The sequence below is a fragment of the Metarhizium album genome, assembly GCF_000804445.1.
Source record: "Metarhizium album ARSEF 1941 chromosome Unknown scaffold_1, whole genome shotgun sequence".
NCBI lineage: Eukaryota > Fungi > Ascomycota > Sordariomycetes > Hypocreales > Clavicipitaceae > Metarhizium > Metarhizium album.
In genome coordinates, this window is record NW_024467575.1 from 3,069,301 (window position 1) to 3,092,557 (window position 23,257).

Below are 23,257 nucleotides of genomic sequence, written 5' to 3' on the forward strand. Positions count from 1 at the left end.
CCGCGCAATCGCGAGCCAGCGTCAACATAGGAGTCCCCCCTTCAACGCCTTGAGCCTCAACGCCCTCATCCCATCATCCCATCATGTCCCGACAAGGAGCCACAAAGGTCTCGAGGCTCGTCGCCCAGGCCACCTGTCGATGGAATGCGGCCCGTCCAAGCCCGCGACCGCTCCCACGCGCGCCCCAACCCCTCCGACCACTGTCAAGCCGTCTGCCACATCGTCAGCCCTTGTCGACGACATCTCGACGCCTCAAAGGCATCATGCCGGAGACCGACAACCCCACCAAGCACGACGTCGAGGAGACCCGGCCGAGCGTGGGCGTCGCCGAGCTTTCGGACGGCCAGTACCACGAACTGGCCGACGGCTACCTGGAGGCTGTTCAGTCCAAGTTCGAACAGCTCCAAGACACGCGAGAGGACATTGACATCGAGTACTCGGTCTGTGTCCCCCCTCCCCAAACCCAAACCCAAGCCCAGACCCGGCCAGAGAAAGCACACCACTAACTCGGCCGCCTACAGTCGGGCGTCATGACCATCAACGTCGCAGACAAGGGCACATACGTCATCAACAAGCAGCCCCCAAACAAGCAGATCTGGCTGTCGAGCCCCGTCTCCGGCCCCAAACGATACGACTGGTGCATCATCGGCGAGGGCCAGGGGGAGAAGGAGGGCACCGGCTCGGGGCGCTGGATCTACACCCGCGACGGCGTCAGCCTGAGCGACCTGATCCTCCAAGAGCTGGATATTGTCATTGAGGAGCCCGCGACGAGCTAGCCGACAGCTCGGCACGACCGCCTGTCCGCCACGCACGAAATCCTGTATTATCGCTTTAGCTCCGCCCCCCCCAGTCCCTCCCAGTTTGAATGTATTATATTCCGACGCTGCCCCGACCACACACCGCGACCCGTGCAAGCCCATTCGCAAACCGCCCTCACCGCAGACAAAGCCCCATGCTCCTGTTCAACATGGCAACCGTCATATCATAGTGCTCGAGTGCCGTCGCGCTATCCTCCCTCATGCCGTCCCTGCAAACGTCAGCCTCCACGGGCAAGTAAAAGAAAAAGAAAACGCAAAATACAAACTCACTTCTGCGTCCTCCTGTGCAAGAGCGCCCTCCAGCTCCTCACGTCGCGGGCCCTCTCCCCCCTCACCCTCAGCAGATTCTTCAAGACCGAGTGCTCCAGCCCCCTCTCCCTCCGGGCCGCCTCGAGAAACCACAAGGTGCGCTTCACGCCCTCGGCGTCCAGTGCCCGCGCCTCTGCAAACGCCGCGCGCAGCTGGTCGCGGGCAATGTAGCGCGCCGGAGACGAGTACTGCACCGCCCGGAGCAGCCCGCGGTACAGGTGCCGGTAGGCGTGGATGACCTGGCTGGCCATGCTGCTCGTGGCCGTAGGCGTGGGCGTGGGCGGCTACCAAAGCTCCGGCGTGCGAAGCAAAAGCTCGTGGAGTTGCTAGTTGCAGGAGACGATTAAACCACCCGAGCGAGTGAGGCAAGTGGAATGGGGCGGGGCCGTGCAAAGACATCCAGAACGCACTGTACGAGAACTTCCGGCTGCGACTCACGCATTCACTTGCACCGGCAGGGAACAAGGCAAATGTAGGTTGACAAGACTTTGACTCCAAAGATTTTTCTTTTCGCGAAAAGGTATCTCAGCGCTCGTGCTCCCGGGGAGGGCTGCCGTGCAAGCGCCTCTGTTCCCGTCTAAACTAGTACAAACAAGCATCGCTCGTCTGAGCGACGCGACGTGGAATCTCTTGTGTCAAACGCCAATTAGTGTCAACGCCTCGTCATGTATATCCGCCTCTGTTGGCGGTCCCGGATCGTACACCCAACGCCAACTGAAAGCGTTCCAAAACCTAGCCACGACCGAGGTTCCGTGGCGAATAAATTCTACTCCAACAAGGACGCTGAATGCCTGTCCATACGCTCTGCCACTTGTTTGGTCTATATGCAAAAATTCTAATCGCGAAAAGGCTCTCTTGCTTGTTTGTTTCTTGGGTCAATCATCGTTGCGGCGGCCCTCATCCTGACCCAAAGGAGCATACCGACCCTGGCTGCTGCGGACGCTCGGCGACCGGCCGCGAGCTACGACTCTGGAGAGCCAGCCACCGACGCTTCGGTCCTCGCCGCCGCCCGTCTGGATTTGTGATTTCCGATCGTCGTCTATTTCCGCGGCGGCATCAAGTGACATTCCGGGAAAGTCTCTCGACGGGCCAGGTGAGCCGGCTCGGATGAGGGATTCGGTGTCGGCATGGAGGGATGGGGTGCCCATGACCGTGCTAGCATCACCAAAAATGGAATCCATTTCTTCGAGACGCACGCCACAAGTCTCGGGGTAGATGAAATACACTGAGCAGCCGTGTCAGAAGACGCCCGTGAAGAAGCTGTTAGCGGGCGCGCATGGCTCCACTTACCAATCACAAAGGAGACTGTGCAAAAGAATGCATGGACGAGATAGAGCCGCCATTTGATCCATTCCTGCAGAATCGGTGTCATCTCGCCAACCAACCAATTGAACGCCCAGTTCGTGGCCGTGGACAAGCTGGCACCCTTGGAGCGAATGCTGAGAGGGAGGATCTCAGGTGGGTATAGCCATGGAATCGGCCCCCAAGAGTAGCCGAAGGCTGCGTTGTAGATCATGACGAACAAGACCACCATTCTCGGTGTCCATTTGACATCGAGGTAGATGAAGTAGGAAATGAGTGACAAAGAAATAGTCATGGCAACTGCGCCGGACAGCAGAATGGGCCTTCGACCCCATCGATCCACCAGATACCAAGGCGGGATTGTAGACAAGAGGTAAGTAATGCCGTTCAAGCCCGTCATCAGAACAGCATCGTGTCCAACCCAACCTGCCGACTCAAAGACGTAGGGAGCGTAGTAGGAGATGACGTTGATGCCATTCAGCTGCGCCAGGGCTTGCGCAGACATGGCGATGAAGACGCGTGTGGAATATCGTTTGAACATGTCCGAGTATGTCCGTTCGCCTTCTTGTCGCTGGAGAAGCACATTCATTTTGATTTCGCGATATTCTTCTCTGGCCTTGGGGTTGTGAATATCACCGCCTCCGTACAGATTAGCGATGACCACCATGCCCTCCTCGTCGTGGTCATTGTCAAGAAGCCATCTGGACCAGATTAGCACTGTAAATGAAAAGCATCTGCGTCCAGCGCGGATACGTACCTCGGAGACTCGACAATGATCAAGCTGCCAAGACCGAGAAGAGCTCCCATGATACATTGCATGAGAAGAGGGACTCTCCACGACAAATCGCTGTCGATGAAGCCGCAGCCGTAGTCTACCCAGACCGAGGTTGTGTAGCCGATAATGTTGCCAGAAAATTCTATGCAAGCAAGTTTTCCACGGTTGTGAGGAGGGGAAATCTCGGATTGGTACACGGGCACAATGGTAGACAGCATGCCAACACCAACACCAGCAATGATTCGGCCAAGCATCATCATGGCCATGGAGGTTGCCAGTGTCTGTAAAGCGCCGCCAACGAAGAATATGCAGGAACCATACAGGATGGTACGCCTTCGGCCAATGATGTCTCCGACCCGGCCGACGATTAGCGAGGAAATGAAGGCGCCAATCTCCAGAATTGCCACCATGGTACCAACATGGGCTTTGGAGGGGTGGTTGAAGTAGTCGATGAAGTGAGGGCCACTAAGGGGGGGAAAAACAAGGGAAATATAGTTAGTAATGTTGCAAGTTATGGGATGGCTTGGAGAGGGGCGTACGTGATGATGCCCGACATGACGCCTTGATCATAGCCGAACAGAAATACGCCAAGAGAGACAAATATGCTAGTGAAATAACTTTGAAGAATCGTGTCAGTACGTTGGCTGCGGATCAAGTGGTTCGCAAAAGGTGCGGTGGTGTCTCGTACAGCAGGGCCTTGCCGGTCAGGCCATGGATGGAACCCGATGGTCCCGACATGATTGCTCCGATACAGCGCTGGGCTCGCGAGGGAGGTTGCGGTTGAATGTAGGGGATTTCAATGGCCTCCTTGTGAATAGTCGGCGGAAGCGACGGGGATCGATGGTATTGCTCAGACGGGGGGTCGCGTATGCGAACCTGTTTGGCGTGTTTGGGCTGACGCTTCTGCACGCCGGCGAGGAGCTCTTGCTCGAGCTCTTCGGGCAGCTGAAGACGCACAGGGTCGTGCTCGTCGCCGAGTTGATCACCAATATCGCCGGTGTCAGTCCAGGATGACTCGGAACTGGAGGACTGCCGACGATGACCAGAGGCGGCGTGGCCCGGAAAGCCGAGGAGTGAAGCGGCGTGGGAGTCTTGGTCGGCGGGAGATCGGGCAGGGAGGGTCCGTAACGGAATGTTGGAAGGGAGACGAGACGGAGTTGACGGAGAAATTATGGCGATCTGGGGCTGTTGAGCAGCAGCACCCACCTGCGTCTCAATTGATCAGGCACAGAGGAAGAGGAGAGGGGAGGTGGATGGAGGACGGGGTGGTCACTGGTGACCGCAGCCAGAGACAAGGTTTCCAACCGCCAACGAGTGGATAGTTGGATTTTTGTCTGGTCTGTGGTTGGAGTGAGTCTGGTGCTGCAGAGAGACTGAATGGCCAACCCCAGACCCCAGACTGCGGTTCTGCGGTTGTGGTTGCGTCAAGTTATGGTGGTCTCAGGCGGCGCCGGCCGGTGCTGGCACGGGCGGAGAGGGCAGAGCTGGAGGGCCTGGGCCGCCTGGAAGACGTGGGAACCGGCGACACGTCGGACCAACCAGTAGACAAGCAATGACAACACACGCACGCGCGCCCGCACACAACCGCACTCACACACTTGGCGCGAGTCGGGGCAGGCCGATGGATTGATGCCAGGCTGCGGATAGGCGGCGCGCAATCAGATGACCAGTTTGCATCACCCACCGTCAACCACCGTACTTCTTGTCCGGGTTTAGCCGGATTGATTGACGCGCGATGATGTCGAGAGGCGGCGAGAAGCGGAGCAGAGAGCCAAGGGCAATGTCGGGTCAAATGCGACGGCGTCGCCAGAAGCTGGAAGCGGGGGGGTATTGCGCACAACAAGCGACCGAGGAAGACGATGTGAGAGACGGAGAGAGAGAGAGAAAGAGAGAGACAGAGAGAGCGAAAGATAGCAGTGGCGTTGGATGGGGGAACACAAATGCCAACTTTCGATCAAGAGAGGGGGAGAGAGAGCAAAATTCAAGAACGGAGCAGCTGCACAGGACAGGACAGGACCAACACGGATATCAATCACAGCCTCGCAGGAGAGAAAAGTTGGACTGACTGACAGCCCAGCCCAGCCAAGCCAGGCTCTGCAACAACAAAGCGATGGCAAGAGGCAGCAGTTGAGCGGGTAAAATTAGGGGCACAGGGGCACGCATATTGGGGCTGCCTCAGCCTGCCGCTGCCGAGAACGGGCATACATGGATTCTGGTAGCTGAAAAATAATGATACGCAGTGCTCCGTACTCCATACTGCTACAAGCAAAGTACAGAGTACTCCGTTGGAAGTCTGTCTCGGTCGTAACTGCCACTCGACTTCTCCTGGCCTCGTCGACTCCTGATTGGCTCCCGCTTGTTCCGCTGGAAATACACGTCAGATGTTGCTCGTCGATGGCAACGTGCAGTATCGTCAGTGTAGGTGCCTTTTATTTCCCATTTCCATGCAACATTACGTTTGCCAATTAGCCTCGTGCATCATCTGTGCGGCCAAGGCTTTTTTTTTTAAAGTTGCTGCCACCACAACGCTGCTCCTACTTGGTCCCGCTACGCGAGCTGACATCTGTGCCCTGGCTCCATCGATCGCGGGGGACGGCAATGTCGGGACTAGGCAAATACCTACAAGTTCCTAGTTACGCCGCTTAAGTACTTAAGTAGGTAATGATGTATAAATCACTGCAGAGCATGGCGTGGCATGGGGCTGGTGCCGGTGGTACGTATGTACGGATCACTTGCACTCTCAATTTTGCCCTCTTGCACACCAAAGAGGCTGCGCGGGAGTGCTCCGTTTTGTGCCGGCAAAAAAAGCCCACGAGGCTGAGACATGCTTGAGACGTGCAAAAAAAATACGTAATATCCCGCGTCTAGCCACTTCGACACCCTGCATGCGACATTGAAACTAAATCCAAGTTACTCAGCAGCTTTCATCCACCCCCGGAATCATGCTCTTCAGACTCTGGCGTCCTCACCTCTGCATTCTTCTGGCTGACTCCTTGCGCCCTGTCCAACGGTTCCTTGCCCGCCGAGCCGTCGCTGCCCGCAGTTCGATCGCACAACGTCTAAAGTGGCCGTGATTACTGTCAAAGCACAAGCGATGAACCGTGTGGCAGGCTGCGCCGTCAACAAATCGACATCGAACTCGCCACCGTGGGTAAGAAAAGCACCGTCCAAGAAACAAGTCGGCCCCGACGATAGGTGCCAGCGACGCGAGCTTGTCCATGGGCAAGACGAATGTCAACTCGTCATGGTGGACGGACTGCGCCAACCGTCCCTCTTTGATTGTTTGCCACGGGATCACGTCGTGCGAGCCTACAGTATGCTTCTTGAGACCAGCGCGGACTCGAGGACGTTGCGTCCTAGGCAGTCCTCCTGATCCGGACATGCCGTCTCCGCAGTCCCAGGCCTTCTCCCTTGAAGGCGGTACTTGCTTGATATTGTCAGGCTGGATTGAATCCCGCCTACCTGAAGCGACCCGAGGTTCCCCTCCTTGCGCATATCTCACAGCCCGCTGCTGGTCTGTTTGCTCTCCTGGTTCTACTTGCCGAGGACAGTCGATGGATCCATCTCGGGCTTTTGGCTCCAGCAACAACACCAGTTGGCGTCATCGTCTGCTCCCGCTCATTGCTGCAGCATTTCCAGCTGAGCCATCAAAGCTTCTTGACCTCCCCCGTTAGCCAACATCTCAAGGGCGCGGCAATATCGTTCCACTCCGACATGTTTTTGCTGACGTGCATCAAAAAAGGGCGCTGCGAAGCGAAAAAGTATAATACTGAGCAGGTCTAGCCATGCCTCATTGAAAAAGAGACAGTATTCTTTGCCATCTATCTATACGACGCTCTGTAAATGCCAAAATTACCACAAAATATACATGCACGACAAACAGCCTCCACCCCTTCTTTACGCCCGGCACCTCAGCCAGACGCAACCTTGACAGCCCGGCCTTCCTCGGTATCGAGAAACTCCCGGCTAAAAGGATAGTCGATGTAGCCAACGGGACTCTTTGGAGTGTAAAACGTGTCCCTGTTGTACTCGTTGAGCTGAATCCCGTTCTTGACCCTGAACGGCAAATCAGGCGTCGCGAGGAAACGCCTGCCAAACACGACGACAATGTCCTTGTCGCGATGCTCCTCATCCACCAGGCTCTTGGCAGTCTGTGGCAGGAACCCGCCGGCAACCAGGAGCGGACCGTTCCACAGCTCGTACGCGAAATCCAGGCTCTCAGAGCTCTTGGCCTTGACATCGGTGTTGCCCGCAACTCGAGACTCGACCAGATGCAGATAGGCAAGGTTCAACCGGTCCAGCTTCTGGATGACGTCGGTGAACTGGGGCACGGGGTCGGCCATGCCCATGCTGCCGTATTTGCTCCAGGGACTGAGACGCACGGCCGTCCTCTCCGGGCCGATGGCCTCAGCGACGGCCGTGGCAACCTCGACGGCGAAGCGGGATCGGTTCTCGACGCTGCCGCCATACTCGTCGTCGCGCTGGTTGGAGACGTCCTGCAGAAACTGGTCGATCAGGTACCCATTTGCGCCGTGGAGCTCGATGCCGTCGAAACCGGCGGCAATGGCGCTCTTGGCGGCCGCCACAAACGCCTCCTTCCTCTGCTGAATCTGCGCAAGGCTCAGCCTGTGCGGTTTGGGGGAGTCGGCGGTGGTGGGGATGGTGTCCGCTCCCACGACCGAGATGCCCTCCTTGGCGGCGACGTCGGGTTCAGCGACACGGCCTAGGGACCAGAGCTGGGCGAAGATGTAGCTCCCGTTTTCGTGGACCGCGTCTGTGACTTTGCGCCAGGCGTTGATCTGGTCCTCGTTCCAGATGCCCGGGACGTTGTCTTGGCCGCCGTCGAGGGGAGAGATGATTGTGGCCTCGGTGACGAGGAGAGTTCCCGGGACGTGGCTGCGTTGTCTGTAGTAGTCTACCGTGATGGGCAGCGGGACGTGGTCATCGGAAACGCGGAAACGGGTGAGGGGCGCGAGTGCGAGACGGTGCTTGACGGTGATGTTTCCTATGGACAGGGGCTTGAACAGATTCGAAGAGGCCATTTTGGAGCGAGGCTTTCGCGTTGCCACGGTTTAGTTAGATGTCGGCTGGTTGGCGATTTGGCGTACAGGTCCTCAGGTTTTCAAATGTCGAATGGCTGATATCTTTCTGGCGGGGGAAAGGAAGCGGACTCGTGGCCCTTTATTATAAGTCGACGAGACGGGACGAGATTCGAGCGCGAGTCAACGCTCAAGTAATCCATCGCCACGAACTTGAAGCATGGCCGTGTAGTTTATTAATCAGTCACGCCATTGAATCCCCCGGGGTCCAAATGACGGCATTCCCCTGTGACTAGGTGCTGCTAGTCTCTAATGCAACAAAAAAGGGCCCAATCGTGTTGACCGTGCGCGATGTCGGGAGCCTGGATCTTATGTAATCAAGATGCTCACCGTTACAAAAAAAAAAAACTTTACCGGTCCAGACTTTAAAGTATTGCGACGATCAAGGGGCATTTCGGAAAGGGGGCCCAGGTCCGCTCTGTCGACGGCCCCGAAGCTAGCGGCGACCAAGGTTCATCGGTGCGAGCGATTCTGAGGGCCAACGGGATGAATAATATATCTAGTGGCACTGTATGGGTACTGTGGGGGAACCATGGTCCGTGCAGGCCATCTTAGTAAGTGACGCCAGAAGCAGTTGGAAGAATGCCACAGTAAAAGGACCACCAGAAAGAGAGGCAAAAGGACATGCAACACGAGCTCGAACACAACGACGACTGATGGGTACGGACAGCCTGGCACACTGTCTCGCCGCCGCTCTTCATGCCCATTAGTTCCGGGCGACCATGGCAAAACGCCACAGCCAGGCAGGGCGCGTTTGCGAGCCTCTCGCGTCTTCTGTCAGCCCAAAGCACACACACCGGCCGAATGTATGACCAAAAGCGCGGTCACCCAGGGGAGACGACCTCGCAGAACCAGAAGCTGGCCACGAGTTACAACGCCAAGGAAAGCAGAGCAGGGCAAAATGTAGCACATCACTATAATGCTGAAATGATCAACTGGTCAACGCCTCCCAATTCATTCATCGGTCTATATTCTCACAAATAATTCATGTGATATACCACCAAAGGACTCGCGCAAGATCTCAAACGCATAGCGCACGGCTCCGTCTCCAAAAGCACCATCCAAATTATAACCACACACCTCTTCTTTACAGCTTGTTTGCCAGATATCCCAAATAACCAGTGTACTGGCATATCCAAGTCCTCGACCTATCACAAGCTAGCGAGCGCTCCTGTCTCCCCTTAGCTAGAAAAATTCTGCTCTAGAGGCGCCTCTGAAAGCAGGTTAGATGGCATATAACAGCGTCGTGAATCAAATCGTACATCCACAGCGTTGGTCCTGGGTTAAGAAAAAAGAAAAAGAAAGCCCAGCCGCAGTAACCGAGACCACAAACGTCAGGAACCCGAAAGGAGAATATCGAATATTCAAGAGACTCGTTATCGCTTTTCAGCCGCAATCTTGGTCTTGACCCAGCCTTCAAGTCCGCCGCAAGCAATGATTTCTTGCACGTTGGGGGGGATCTCGCCGACTTTCTGCTCCCATGAGGAGCCATCCTTTTCGGTAACGACAACTTTGGAGCGGCGGATATCCCAGAGCAGCCTCCACCCAGTGCGGCGGGTCAGGACTTTCTCAGTTTCGTCCTTGTACGTTTCGCGGAGACGATGTACAAGTGCTGGCAGTTCGACGCCGAGGAGAGCATTGTTGATGCTGTTACGGCTGAAGATGTTTCCGAAACTACCGGCAACGACGAGAGGAATCTGTTTCGCTAAGATGGCAGTCGCAGCTTGTTCTCTTGAGGATCCCTAGGTCAGGTCAGACATTGCTCCCCACAACAAGATTACGCGGGTGATATTACACAGCCAAAGTTGAAGCCTGTCACCAGGATATCACCAGTTTTGGTGGTTGTGCGGAATTGAGTGTCGTAATTCTCCATGCACACCTCGGCCATTTTCTCCTTGGAGATATCATCCTGGTAGGTGTATTTCCCCCTACAACACTCGGTTAATTGTGTGTTTGCTTCTCCAAGTTTTGGCGAATGATAGGCAATGTCTCGGGGGGGGGGGGGGGGATGTTATCTTCGTCACAGAAGACGATTTCGCCTTCAATTCTCTCGGGAAAGCCAGGGAGAATCTCGGTCAAAGCTTCATCCTGAGGCGCGGCAGGGCTGGATGACTGTCCTGTGGCAGCGTCTCCGGCGCCCTCAGCAGTGGCGATCATACCATCAACCTCGAAAAGAAGCTTGTCAAGAGCAGCCTCCACAGACCGAGCCTTGTCGGCGACATAATCACCGCTGCCCTCGCCGATGATTACCTTCTCGACAGCCTCGGGCTTCTGGTACCAACCAGCACCACATATCTTACCCCGAAGAGCGCTGGCTGCGACGGTTTCCGGACTGGCTAGGTAGGCCTTTGCCTCTGAGAAATCCTCAGTTAGTTGCTGCCGTGTAGGAAACGCCTCTACAGCTCAGAGACATGTTTAAGGAGCACTGTTGTTCAAGAAGCTGTGTTCGAGCAATAAACCACGCTTGAAATTGCTGAAAGGAGAGATTAATTTGATAGCACGGGGAAGTTCTTACTGGTAGATCCCATGCGACCTTTGAAGTTTCGGTTGGATGCACTTATCCCGACCTCGCCGTCTTCAAGAAGACCAGTACCCTAGGACATGCACGGTTAGTCATGGACTTCTTTTTATTTCGAGTTTTGCGGGGTTGGAACTTACAAGACCAATACAAGGACCACAGCCTGGAGGCAGAACTTGGGCTCCAGCATCAACCAAGACCTGCCAGTCGCCTGCCTCCTCGGACAACTCCTGCTCGGGAACGGAGGCTGCAGCAATGTAAAGTTTGACACCGGGAGCAATTTTGGCGGGCTCGCCATCCTTGGCCGCCTCGCGGAAGACACGAGCGGCGGCAGCGAAGTCCGAGCTCCGTGCGTTGGTGCAGGAAACGAGGCTGTCGTCAATTGTTAGCTGGACCTTATCAGTTTGCTGAACTGGAGCTGGATGAAATACTAAGCCTTGTCGACCGGGATATCCTGAGACTCAAGAGTCCGGAGAGGGTGAACAAGTTTCACAGAGTTAGGCCCAGCAACAAATGGGGATAGTGTAGATAAGTTCCTAGGGCATAGAGTCAATGATGGCCTTGAACGGGTGTATGTTCTTTCAGGTTTTATTTCTGTAGCGGTGCTCATGGGACGTATCCCAGGGGAAGAAGCCTGACGCGGCAAAAAGACTTACAGGTAAAGTTCCTTGGCATAAGAAGCGCCGGGGTCGGCAACCAGCTCGTCTTTGACAAGCTCGTCGATGCGCTCGTGGTTGATGCGCTCCCGGAGGGGGCTCTTGGACATGGCCGCGGTGGTAGCTTTGGCGCGGTACCAGGAGATGAGTTTCTTATCCACTGGAAATAGCCCTGCGTCATGTTAACACCGGCTCGTCTGTTTCCTTTCGCCTTCCACTGACCACTCAAAGCACCCCACTCAGTACTCATGTTCGCAATTGTCAAGCGATCATCTATAGGGATGCTTGCCAAAGTCTCTTCGGACCCTGTGAATTCGAGGGCATGGTTCAAAACCTCGTCCTGGTTGAGTAATCCAACTAAAGAAACGATCACGTCTTTGCCAGTGACGCCGCGGGGGAGGATGCCAGTGAATGTGATCTTGGCAACTGGAGGTATTCTGCCACATCTTGTGTTAGCAACGGTCGATTCGTGTGTGCGTCACAGATTTGTGAGTACAGTCGCAGGAGCAACATTCCTGCGAGATTTTGGGACGGAGATCTGCTCCTGAGATGTGCGGAGCAGAGGAAAGAGGGCCGGGGAGGATACTCGCCTCCACCAAGTCTTGGATGTACTCCATATGCTAGCGGCGTCGGTTCTTACGACGGGTGTGCCAAGCGCTCCGATACCACCATAATGACAGGAGTGGCTGTCACTGGCGACGGTCACAGTCCTTGGCCAGGCGTGTCCTGTTCATCTGTTACCATACCGCCCGTCAACCGTGTGGGCTAGAGGCTCTACCTTCTTCGACCATGATTTGATGGCCTATCTGATAGTTAGCAGGTCCGCCATTCTGAACTTAGTACCTTACTGGCGAGTTTTGTATACCTATCCCTCTTTTTGCGGGGTAACTACAGGTTTGTCAGTCAACGAACGCTCGAAGGGTTTAGGTTTTATTTTTATTTTGTTGTGGTTGGGAGTGTCTCAGTAGTGAGATATGTCCCCCGGGGAGGAACTCGTCAGCGAGAGAACACTTACAACTTAACACCATGCCGGCCAGCAAACTCCTCCACTGCAGGTTCCAGTCAACAATTTCCGTGTACGACGATATTCAAGAGGGTGTCTGCGGAGCTATCCACCCAAGGGGGAGAGATCAGCTGCGAGAGAATACTGACCCAGTCTGTATTTTTTAAGGTTTGCAGGTGATTCGTTTTGCACGTCGTGATCAAGAGTCTTCCAATTAACCAATGTTCATTGCTCCCGGCCGCATACTTGTAGACTCACCATAATGACCTGGCGGCTATCATGGATCTTGGAGGCCCCAATTTGCATGAACTTCATGGCGACTGGCAGGGAATTGTCGTGGGTCATGACCCTCTCAGGTTTGAGCGTGACATAGTCGCCGGCCTTGACCTTCTTGCCGGGGGGGAGGTCCGTGGCGTATCGTTGGACAATCTTTTCGGTGAGGGTCTGGGGGTAGGCCTGGCGGGAGGGCGGCGGAGAGGACCCGAAGGCTGCGGCGGCGTCAGGGGCGCTTTCAAGCTGGGAGTGAAAAGCATATTGCCGTCGGTCACCGGTGGAAAGATAGGCGCGGCAACGAGACACGGCGGCGGAAAGAGGTCGAGGGCGGACGACAAAGGTCTGAGGCTGTAATCGTGTGCCGACATTGGGAGCAATAGCTCTCCGCTGGAGACGTCGCCATGTGTGAGTCAGCATTCGCTGCGTCAATTGGGAGAGGGAGCTTTGTTTTGCTCTGGAGAAAAAAAGCAGCGAGACAGCTGACGGCAGAGGAACTCACAAATGCAGCCATAGCCATGATGGACACTTATTGCCGTAAATTTGGGCTGGCGTGGACCACGCTGGAGTGACGTTGGCTGCGAGACGTGTGTACGTCGAGAAATTCCTTGTCGGGTAGAAAGCACACCAAATAGGAGGCTCCTGATTGGCCAGATGAACCAGAGGTGCCGCGGTCGCACTGGTCCGTGTCCGATCTCGGCATGTCAGGGGTGAGTCCCTGGTGTCACGTGACAGGACAGGATGAGCGAGCAACTATAAACTGTAAACTTGGCTCGGGGGAGGAAGAGACGAAAAATTTCCTCCCCTCTTTCTTCTCATGCTACTTTACATCCTGTCTCCTCGAGTGATTAATTCCAAAATCTCATTTGCATTGTCTTGGTCTGTAGAATCGTGGGGGCTCTGTTGGTATGGCCATGCCTAATATACGTTTCCCTATGGTGTCGAATGCTCCTGCAGCACAGCGACAGCCAGGCGATAACAGGGCGAAGCTCAGTACGCAGGGTGGTGTTGCGAAGAGAGAGGCAGAGTCTGGCACCAAGAGGCCGCAGTACTGAGCTGTACTTGGTCAGAAGCCAGGCAGGAAGGAAATGTTGTCAACTGGCTCGTGCAGGACGCAGACTCACTGCCCCACGCCCATGAAGCAGCCAGGAAGTTGTCGAGACTCGGGAGTCGGGATGCCGCGTCCGCACTGTCAACTTTCCTGACCCAAACCCGAGAACCGAAACGGCCCCGCCGTGGCCCGCTTTTCCCGTCGGCCTCCGTTTTACCACGCCCGATGGTTCGGAAACCAGGAAGTATTGTCTTGGCGGCGAGTCAGCCCCTACAGTGCTCGGAACAGAGGCCGCTGCATATACATAGATTGAGCATGGCGTTCTACGGGCGGACACGACTCATGAATTCACCATCTGCACCAACTCCCTAGCGTATCTGCCAATATGAGCTTGACTGGTTTGTCTCGTAGGAACCCTAGCCCTTACAGTTCGATTATCAGATTGACAACAGCGGTTGTGCAGGACGAGCGTGACTGGCATGATGTGACAGAAAGCCCCGGTGTCGCTGGTTCCGCTGGTTCTGCCAACAGTAGTAGGGTAAGCCACATATAACGGGAGCATCGATAACAGGATAACAGCGTTATTTTATCGTTGCGGAGCTTGGTAGGGCTTTGTTACATAAGCCATTGACTATAGGGTTTTCATTCAGACACCACATTTCAATGTTTCGGCATGTCCGGTGATATGGGGCGATAGCAAGGAGCTATGCACTGTTGGAGCAAGCGCAGCTCGATTCGCATATAACACGTTTCGTGTCAAGGACTAGCCCTGCAGGCGTCTGCATGTAGGCGTTACTAGTAACTATTAACCACAAACGCAAGGGGAAAAGGGAAAAGGGAGGGTTCCTCTATTTCCCCTTTACGTGTGACGAGCCCGACCAACGAGGACTACAAGGTGCCTGTGTGTGTAACCTGACAAGATGACTGAGGCAGCAAGAGTACATGGCACGTGGGCAGGCTGGGACCCGAGTTCTCGGGAAATTAGTCCCTGCAGGACGTTGCTCCTCTGCAAGCTAGCTCCATCCCTATGTGATGTGGTTGATAATCTCTCGTAAAAAAAAAGAGAGCAATTGTTGGCACAGACGGCCCCTCACAACGTCCTTGTCGGGCAATAAATACCGACTCCCCACAGCATTCCTTGTCGAGTTATTGTCGCCTGAACTTGTGGGCTTTAATATATCTACTCAAGTGGGTAGCTGCTTACGGAGTAATAGCTCGGGATAAATTCAACGATAATGGCTGGGATTCCCGAGAGAGAAACTCGTTGGAATTTGCAGCTTAAATTCCAAAATCCCTGTCTTACTATGTACAATCAATTCACTTATTGTTATCAGCGCTGCGTGTTTCTTTTCAGCAGTAATCGCCTACACTGCGTACTCTGTGCATTCGAGTGCCTGTCACACGGATGTTGGTGACACGGGGGCTATCATCAGAAGACGCAGCCCAGAAGGCTGCTGCAGACGAGCCCTTGTCACGCCTCACCCCCCCCCCCCCTGGCGAAGCTTCCATTGTAGATTTTCAACCTTGCACATATCACAGGCAGGGCGGCCACGAATGGGGAGCAATTAGTCCGCGGAGTCCAGCAGGCCCTCGCGTTGAAATAACATCATAAAGCGTCACACAGGCCCACGAAGCCCAGTATCTGGCTGAATTACAAACGCCTTGACTAGGAACTACGCGGCACTGAGCCCCGTTCTCTTCAGGTTGCTTGCACCATGAAACTAAGGCATTGGGTTCTGACGACGTTGGCCTTCTCGCTTGGGCTTTGCCACAGCCGGCCAGGGCCAGGAGCCAGCGTCGAGGCGACACTTGAACGTCGCCAGTGGGGCAACAAACCGGCCGGTGACTACGACGAGGCGTCCCCGAGACACGTCTACCGCGGCGAGGTGCACAGGACACCGGAAAAGGTCAAGGAAGAGGGCGGCTTTTATTCGCGAGGCCTGCAAAAGTCACTGTCGGGTGGACTCGACGCGCATGAGCTCGAGGAGGGCAGCAGCCTCTTCCGCCATGCGGCAGGAGAAACACCCGAGGTCACCCGCTACGTGTCGACAAGTGCCGATCCTGCTGTGTCGCTTACATTTGCCGTTGACGATGACAATCCGACTGTAAAGGGCTACATCTACAAGATCCACGCCGACAAAAAGATGGTCGACGTGAACAGGTCCCTTGGAAAGTACTCACTGTATCCCGGGCAGTATGAGCACGCAGCACTGGGCTACATTCCCTACGAGCAGGTTGAGGGCTGGTGGTCAGTCACATATGGCGAGGACTTTTCTGACCGGGAAACCGGGATGAAGACACAGAAAGAGCTGCGCCAGGGAACGTTCAGGGGGTTTCAAAGGAACCCGACGTTTGACTCGACGAGCTTTCAGAAGCTAAGGGGGAAAGGCCCGGCGCCGCAGCTCGCTGGGTTTCCTCCACTGTCGACGGCATGGGAGGAGGAAACGTGGCGCAACTACAGGGGTCTTCGGGTGAGCACCAGTCTCGACGACATGCTCTTGGAGGCATGCCGCGGCAGGGACGGGTGCGATCTGGAAAAGATAACTCCCAAGACACCCGCAGGTACGCCTGGGAAGGCACCGGGGGCACCAAAGGGTCCAGTCACCGGTGCCATGGACCCAACGAAGCGAAAGAGGCTCCTGACGGGATTCCGTGCGTACCAAAGAGCAGGCACACTCGCGGGTTTCAAAGTTGTGGCGCCGCTCATGCGTGGCGTGCTGGATTTGCTACGAGGGTGGGATCACCCCGTGGGCGAGGCTGTGAGATGGTTGGATGACCATATTGACAACCTGCAAGAAGAGTATTTCGGGCCGCGGAGGAACGATATCAGCGGAAACGACAACCAGGCCGCTCTGATTAACTTTTTCAGGAAGATATTCTGGGCGCTACAGCTCAACAAGAAGAAGCCAGAACAGCTGAAGCTCCTGTCGTATGGGCGGAAGAACAAGATGCGGCTCGTGAGCGTCAACGCCATTCTGCGTACCTGTGATCGTGTGGACGAGCAGCCGCCGGAGGAGCCACAGCTGGGCATGAAATTACAGAACGCCTGCCATAAAATGCGCAAGGAGACGTGGGAGGTTGAGGCGCCGACAGAAGAAGAGCTCAGGATAGGGCGCGAGGTCTGCATAAACTGTGCGCTCAAATGGGAGCCAGATGTTGGCTTCTGCAGGGACAAGAACGACACGATTATCTGGCCACGCGAGCCGATTCAGCAAATGCCGTGTCACGATGACAACCCCAACTGTGGCGGTGGGACAAACGCCACCGAGCTGCAGATAGGACAAGCTACTTGTGAAGCCTGCGGTGATGACTGGGATCCGGAGGAGGGTAAATGCTGGGATGTTGCCGGGCTGCTCCTCTGGCCATGGAGGATGTGCGCTTTTCGGGGTGGGCGCGTGGAGTGCGAATATACGCATAGGATGCCAGAGTCGGTAACGGAGATGGTGGAGATTACGGAGGAGGAGGAGAATGAGCGGGACGCACCCGAGACAGAGAAGCCGGCGTCCAAGATGATCAAAGGTTTACGGGTAAGACGCATGTGCCCTCCCCGTCATATGCAGTATCTGCTCTGCTTACACAAGCTGCAATGATAGGTGGCATACGGTGACCGACCTCGGGATGCGGTACGCGAAATCGCGGACAAGTCTGATGACATAAATCACGGCTTTGGCGGAGAGTAGGTCACATGTAGCCGCTGCTTCTTGCTCGACTCGAAGAGCCAACTGACGCTCTTCAGATATGTCTGGCTCGTCCCAGAGTACACGCTCGACCCTGACGAAGCATGCACCGCCTTCATGACGTCGACTCGCCAGCCAAAGGAGGGACATCCGAGTGTGACCAAGGGAGCCGAGGGCACTGCGATGTACATCAGGTGCGCCAAGGCCCCAGATGGGGAGAAAATCCGGAGGGCAATGCTCGTCCGGGGACTAGGTTCCGAAGAGAGAGTCAAGTTTTTCGACAACGGTACCTTTGACGGCGAAACAGCCAATCTGAATTGGTATCGCGGCACCGACAAAGCTGAGTTATTGTATCTCGTGTGGTCGTACAGCGAGGGGCAAGCAACGGGGACGGCATGAAGTTTCCCAGGATAGACGAACTCTCAGAGCCATGGTGACGGAGGACCCAAGTCCAATCAGGAGTAGCTACTCCAACTGATTCTTGATCTTATCTTGGCCATGCTGTAACTATCGACATTGACTACCAAAACTCGGAACAGTGAGTGCCATGACAGCAGCAAGGTGGAAAGGAGATGGGCGACCTCCTGTCTACTTGTCTTGCCAGACGTTGACGGGAATACAGATGGCCTGACCTGACCATTCTTTCCTCATTTGATAGACCCGACCGACAAGGGCTATATATTCAAGAACATGCCTGTGTCTGTCACTCGATCGGCTGACCGAGGCATCAACCGAGGCATCAATCCCTTGATGCCTCACGCTTTTGTGCTTTGACGCCCGGACCCACGAGTGGCCTGCGAGGGCATCGTGATGGCCGCAAACCTTACGCATTGCAGCTAGCCATGTGGTTGAGGTTTGACGGCAAGTTCCGTGTAACAATGGGGCTAGAGTAAGCGGAGGTAACACTTCCATCGCCGCATAATTGATTCATTATTGATTTATTATTACACCTTTCCTCTCTCTGCCCATTTCATCTGTCTTCTAGCAATCTGGCCCGGTTCATCATGTTCCGTCGGTAAATATGTCTGGCCCCAAGCCCTGTTCTCAAGTGCTGTTCTACCTCACAGCTGCGAACTGCGAAGCAGAAAAGGCTGTCCAGCACCAGCAAACCCCTCGCCGTGCAGGCTCCGTATTGGGGTATTGGTTTAGGTATTGGCCACGTCCGGTCGAAGTCCAACGTTACGACTCTTGCAACCATCGGGCGTGAGGGCGATGTCTTCGTGGGGGGCTCCAGCACCTCCAGAGTCCGATGCTCATTCGAGGTCAACACAGCCTCCCAGGTTATCATGTTCCATGACAAATCAGCAAGATTCTATTTATTTAACGCGAGCCCCCGCAATCGGCGTAAATGCACTGTGAACTCTATGTAAACCGCGCATATACCTACGCACACGTCAAGTCAAGCACGAATGGCCAAAAGTCGCAGCGAATCTGAGTGGGTATATACGTTGTAGTCCATCTCCATTCAGGCTCGTCTACGACTGACAGCTGGCGTGTCTAGTTGCCCTGCCGAGGGAGACTTCATTCATTCAGTCAACCAATAGACCGGGATGCGGTTGTTTGAAGCCCTGGCTAGGCTGGTCGAAAATCAGGAGCGACTGGATCGAGCCGGAAGAAGCTTCCACCAGTCTCCAAAGACAGAGTCGTCGTCAAAACGCACGAAACCGCGATGTGCGACCCCTGACTTGCCGAGTGAAGAACAGCGCCGCAAGGACCGAGGGCGGGAGATGAGAAGAGACTATCACCGATCTTACCCCTACCGCCAATTCAAGGACCAACTTGTAGAAGAGCAACGCCGCATCACCGCCGCAAGATTTCGTGAAACCCGGGGCGATGTTTCCGGAGCCTTGGGGAGCCTAGCGTCAAACCAGAATGACTACCGCCTCGCGGAGGAGACGGTTATGGAGTGCTGGGCTAAGCAGGGCATCTGGAACGACAAGCGGCAGCCGAAAGGCCGCAGCTGGCGGCGGAGGCACGAGGAACCGCTGGCGCTTGACGCAGACGATAAGCGCGACTCGGAGTCATACTCCCTCTTTCACCTTTGAATACGGGAGGAATGCTTTTTCATTTGGAGCCGCGTAGCAGCTGGCACTGTACATACAGCGGAAATATTGAACCAAGCTACAGTAGACGTTCTATGCTCCTAAAGTCATATTTTTATACTCTTAGTACCGAGAACATCTCCGGCGGGACCCAAAGGACAGATGCTCCCGGCAGCAGCGAACTTGAACCGGTCACTGACGATATAAACTCTTCATGCTGAATGCTGAATGCTGAATTCTGAATATTGCACAGAGGCTTCTCCTGCTTCCGCGACCGCCCCGTGCTTGACGTGTTCGCAGTTCTACTCAGACTACTGCTGGCCCTTTCCAAGCCACAAGGGAGGCGGAGGCCGGCAAGCTTCGCCCGCTTCGGGGGGCAAACAAGGCTGCAACGGCAGTGGCGAAGGCGGCCCCGTGAATGTTGGATATTGGAGCGGACTCGTTGGCTCGATGGCGAAAATCACAGGCAGGCCCTGAGCGTCCTTGACGACCTTGTGCACCTGGTCGGGCTCGTCTCGTTCGTAATTCCCGAGAAGCTTCCGACCCGCTGTTGCCAGAGAGCCCGAGCCCGTCACCATTGGGCGCGCGACGGCAAACAAGGCGGTTGTGTTGTCTACGCCCTCTGTCTTCGGCACCACGACCATGTCGCTGATGTCACGGTCAATCTTGGCCCTGGTCCCGGCGAGAACGAACCTGGAGAAGCTAGAGGGCAGGATGCTGGCGTCTTCCAGGTCCACCACCGTGATGGCGCCCTCGTCATCAAACATAAAGTTGCCCAGCCAGACGTCCGAGTAACAAAACACCATTGGCTCCCGGGCAAGGTTCTCGACGCGGCTCCGGGCCTTGGTCAAGGAAAGAATCTACCGCGCGGAACGAAATGAGCATGGTGCAATATCAAGTTGCCCAGGAGCGGGAGAGGGACGAGGGACTCGCGGCGCGACCCACCAGGTTGAAGTGGTCCTCTAACTCGGTCACATTACGGTAGTGGAGTGAGGCCTGGTTCTCATCAAACAGCTCGTGCCGAATCCTGCCGCCGTTGACTGCGGCAGGCCTCGCGCCCTCTGGTACCGGAATGCGGTGCAGCTCGGACAAGGCAAAGGCGATCTGTTTATATGTGCTGTCTTTTTTTTCTTCGTCATGGCCCGCATCTTGCAGTAGCTGCTCAGCCGTTTGACCCTTGACGTATTCCATGACCAGATACGTTCGGTATACGGGCACCCTCGAGGGGTTGTCTTTATGGGGAATGGCTAGTCGACAGCCGTAGTAGACGGCTGGGACTCTGACTGGTGAGCCAAGACTGCGCAGCCCTTCATAGGCCATTTTTGTTGAAGCGAGCTCATTCCAAATGACGGAGCTCCCATATTTGATCCAGTATGTTGGACATTTTGCATCTGGCGGGTAAGTCAAGCTCGAAGTATAGCCCAGCTCGTGAGTTTTGTTGCAGAGATGCACAAGCTCTGCTGCTGTAGGAAGCGGTGTGGTGATATATTCTGGGACGGGCAGGCCGTGCCACTCCTTGTTCATGTACACTTTTTCCGACATTACAGCGCAATAATTCTGTCGGCTTGGCGTTGAAGGAGTTGACGGGGTTGACCAGGAATTGATGAGGGTGAAGGGTGGGCAGAAGGCAGTTGGGCAGGTGGGGGGCCGCTGGAAGTGAAACCACGTGACTGATCCACTTTCACAGGGTGCTACGATCTATAATTAGCCGCAGGCTGCTGCTCCAGTAGTATTACTTGGTTTGACGTTTGTAAAGTGGGGCTGCACGTTGGATCCACGGCTACGTGATCCATTCCGCGGGCGCTAAGCCCGCCTTGGCGATGCGCGCATTGCCAGAATCGGCAAGCACTGACAGAAAACAGTTCACCTCTGAGTTGGCGCGCATGAATTCGGAGGAGCCATGCTGTCGAAGACGGCTGTTATACGCGACCTTGCGGTCAACCCGGCCTCAACCACATGACTGGCTGCAATGCACAGAGGTTGCAGCTATCACGATGCCCTCATAGGCCACTCAGAGGCTCGGGCATCAAGGCACAAAGGACTCAACAAGGCTTCAGGCATCAAAACCTTAATGCCTCAGTTGCTCGGGTGCTGATATGAGTATCCGCTCCAAGCCCTGATCTATGTGGCCAGCCTTGGGTGCAGCGGCTGTCTGCAGGCCTCAAGGCTCTGTCCATGTACTTCCCTTAATTCTAGCAGTCAACTCCCTTGAAGGCTCGAACACGAGCCACACATGAAAAAAGTGTCCATTTGAATATAACCATGCTGCTTCAAACGTCTCTTCCCTCTTCTCAAACATTACATAAACTTTCTTCTTTCTTACCACCCCGAATCTATCCCAGCTTTCATGCCGACTGTCAAGAATGGACAAGCTGGTCTATCTCGAGGAAGGCTACAATCTGACTGAGAATCCCTATGCGCTGCCGGAGAAATTCATGCGTGAAGCTAAATGCCTCCACTTGTTTGTCGAATTTTTAAAGACAACGACGGAACAGCAACCAGTTCAAGAGAAGAAGAAGGCTGCCAATCATGCCGTCTTTAAACTTGTATTTGAAAAGAACTACGAGGACTTTGCTGGCCTCCGGTTAGAAATGGCTGTCAACTACAACTACAAGAGCAAATCAGAGACTAGTAGCAACGGCCCCGTCAAATACAAATCCGGGTACCTCTGCGCTAAGCCAACCTTGTTCTCAAGACCTTCAAGCAAGACCGCTTCGACCTGTGAGCTGGCCATTGCACGGAATTGGCCGGTCGGCAGTGTCATTCGACTGCTTCTTCATTTTCAAATGTCCCACTTTGATTTTGTTAATCTGCAAGACCGGTATTTTGGGTGTCGTGATTTCGTGTAAGTACTCGGCTTGCTGGATTGGGGCACAATTCTGCTCACTACGTTTAAGTTGACGCCATGATGACTGACGCACCTCTCTCGTAGCTCACAAGCCATTCACGTATTACATAAACAGGGTTTCATCTTGTCTTGCAACATCTCACGCGTCCTCAGCGGCCCCTCTTTGCCAGTCACTGGCATCTACGACGCGCTGGGGCTGCGGTTCGCGCATCGGGGTCGAGTCTTAATGTGCCCCATAGACAAGGGTCGTTTCACCGTTTACCAACGCCATGAGTCTTCCGCCATACCGTATAAAGGCTCCCACAGGGCACATCAGCTCGCGGCATTCATCCCCGAGGCATGATCTGCACATACTCTCGGTTGAGCTCAAGCTTTTCGCCCTGAGTTTCACGATGACCGGTCTGGCAAAGGATGAAGCTAAGGCATTACGCGAGGCCGCAAGCCTGGCTGGAAAGGTCAGCGGCCACGAATGACAAAACATAAATCATGTGCAGGTGCGTTGCTATATTGCTGCTAGCTACTGCTTCGTTTACAAGTTTATTGTAATACTGCGCCTACCCATAGACTTATATACCTCTGTATGCTGGTAACTGTTGCTCATAATTATAGAGAAAAGCTTTGTAGATATGATATTATCAGGATAAGACTTACGTTTGTGCAGCTAATCGAGGCGCAGGGTCTGTATCTACAGTGTAGGGACTCAAGTGTTGATGATAAGGGGGCACATACTGTCATGAGCAGTACAGCTACATTTCACGCACAATAATAAAGTATCGTCGAGCGTTTGGGCAGTCAACATCAAGCTCAGCGTTTTGATATTTATGGCTACGCGGGTCATGCTGCAAATATTTACCAAGCCTTAATGTTAATCCATGCGCATACGACTGCC

At 54.8% G+C, this 23,257-nt stretch overlaps 10 protein-coding genes across 10 annotated transcripts; 4 read left to right on the forward strand and 6 right to left on the reverse strand.

Moving 5' to 3' along the window:
• Nucleotides 1–263: 263 nt before the first annotated feature.
• On the forward strand, nucleotides 264–776 carry MAM_00878 (mitochondrial iron uptake protein; the record flags this gene model as incomplete). The annotated part of the gene is made up of 2 exons (XM_040819677.1): nucleotides 264–440; nucleotides 522–776. 2 exons carry the CDS (start codon nucleotides 264–266, stop codon nucleotides 774–776), a joined length of 432 nt encoding a protein of 143 aa, XP_040682942.1.
• Nucleotides 777–933: 157 nt separating this feature from the next.
• Nucleotides 934–1,378, reverse strand: MAM_00879 (uncharacterized protein; the record flags this gene model as incomplete). Its single annotated transcript, XM_040819678.1, has 2 exons — nucleotides 934–1,027; nucleotides 1,089–1,378. 2 exons carry the CDS (start codon nucleotides 1,376–1,378, stop codon nucleotides 934–936), a joined length of 384 nt encoding a protein of 127 aa, XP_040682943.1.
• A 624-nt stretch (nucleotides 1,379–2,002) lies between these two features.
• MAM_00880 (General substrate transporter) lies at nucleotides 2,003–5,367 on the reverse strand (the record flags this gene model as incomplete). The annotated part of the gene is made up of 6 exons (XM_040819679.1): nucleotides 2,003–2,352; nucleotides 2,418–3,130; nucleotides 3,187–3,669; nucleotides 3,744–3,821; nucleotides 3,893–4,416; nucleotides 5,275–5,367. The coding sequence occupies 6 exons, from the start codon at nucleotides 5,365–5,367 to the stop codon at nucleotides 2,003–2,005; spliced, it is 2,241 nt and encodes a 746-aa protein (XP_040682944.1).
• A 1,748-nt stretch (nucleotides 5,368–7,115) lies between these two features.
• On the reverse strand, nucleotides 7,116–8,246 carry MAM_00881 (Aldolase-type TIM barrel; the record flags this gene model as incomplete). Its single annotated transcript, XM_040819680.1, has 1 exon — nucleotides 7,116–8,246. One exon carries the CDS (start codon nucleotides 8,244–8,246, stop codon nucleotides 7,116–7,118), a length of 1,131 nt encoding a protein of 376 aa, XP_040682945.1.
• A 1,433-nt stretch (nucleotides 8,247–9,679) lies between these two features.
• Nucleotides 9,680–10,191, reverse strand: MAM_00882 (homoaconitase; the record flags this gene model as incomplete). Its single annotated transcript, XM_040819681.1, has 2 exons — nucleotides 9,680–10,045; nucleotides 10,099–10,191. 2 exons carry the CDS (start codon nucleotides 10,189–10,191, stop codon nucleotides 9,680–9,682), a joined length of 459 nt encoding a protein of 152 aa, XP_040682946.1.
• A 53-nt stretch (nucleotides 10,192–10,244) lies between these two features.
• Nucleotides 10,245–13,270, reverse strand: MAM_00883 (homoaconitase; the record flags this gene model as incomplete). Its single annotated transcript, XM_040819682.1, has 11 exons — nucleotides 10,245–10,657; nucleotides 10,819–10,897; nucleotides 10,962–11,193; nucleotides 11,253–11,357; nucleotides 11,478–11,649; nucleotides 11,700–11,914; nucleotides 11,960–12,203; nucleotides 12,256–12,279; nucleotides 12,493–12,526; nucleotides 12,739–13,140; nucleotides 13,253–13,270. The coding sequence occupies 11 exons, from the start codon at nucleotides 13,268–13,270 to the stop codon at nucleotides 10,245–10,247; spliced, it is 1,938 nt and encodes a 645-aa protein (XP_040682947.1).
• Nucleotides 13,271–15,516: 2,246 nt separating this feature from the next.
• On the forward strand, nucleotides 15,517–17,877 carry MAM_00884 (Heat-labile enterotoxin IIB, A chain; the record flags this gene model as incomplete). Its single annotated transcript, XM_040819683.1, has 3 exons — nucleotides 15,517–17,328; nucleotides 17,395–17,477; nucleotides 17,538–17,877. 3 exons carry the CDS (start codon nucleotides 15,517–15,519, stop codon nucleotides 17,875–17,877), a joined length of 2,235 nt encoding a protein of 744 aa, XP_040682948.1.
• Nucleotides 17,878–19,028: 1,151 nt separating this feature from the next.
• MAM_00885 (uncharacterized protein) lies at nucleotides 19,029–19,523 on the forward strand (the record flags this gene model as incomplete). The annotated part of the gene is made up of 1 exon (XM_040819684.1): nucleotides 19,029–19,523. The coding sequence occupies one exon, from the start codon at nucleotides 19,029–19,031 to the stop codon at nucleotides 19,521–19,523; it is 495 nt and encodes a 164-aa protein (XP_040682949.1).
• A 308-nt stretch (nucleotides 19,524–19,831) lies between these two features.
• On the reverse strand, nucleotides 19,832–21,062 carry MAM_00886 (Aminoglycoside phosphotransferase; the record flags this gene model as incomplete). The annotated part of the gene is made up of 2 exons (XM_040819685.1): nucleotides 19,832–20,380; nucleotides 20,466–21,062. The coding sequence occupies 2 exons, from the start codon at nucleotides 21,060–21,062 to the stop codon at nucleotides 19,832–19,834; spliced, it is 1,146 nt and encodes a 381-aa protein (XP_040682950.1).
• An 821-nt stretch (nucleotides 21,063–21,883) lies between these two features.
• On the forward strand, nucleotides 21,884–22,711 carry MAM_00887 (uncharacterized protein; the record flags this gene model as incomplete). The annotated part of the gene is made up of 2 exons (XM_040819686.1): nucleotides 21,884–22,365; nucleotides 22,453–22,711. 2 exons carry the CDS (start codon nucleotides 21,884–21,886, stop codon nucleotides 22,709–22,711), a joined length of 741 nt encoding a protein of 246 aa, XP_040682951.1.
• Between the last annotated feature and the right edge of the window lie 546 nt (nucleotides 22,712–23,257).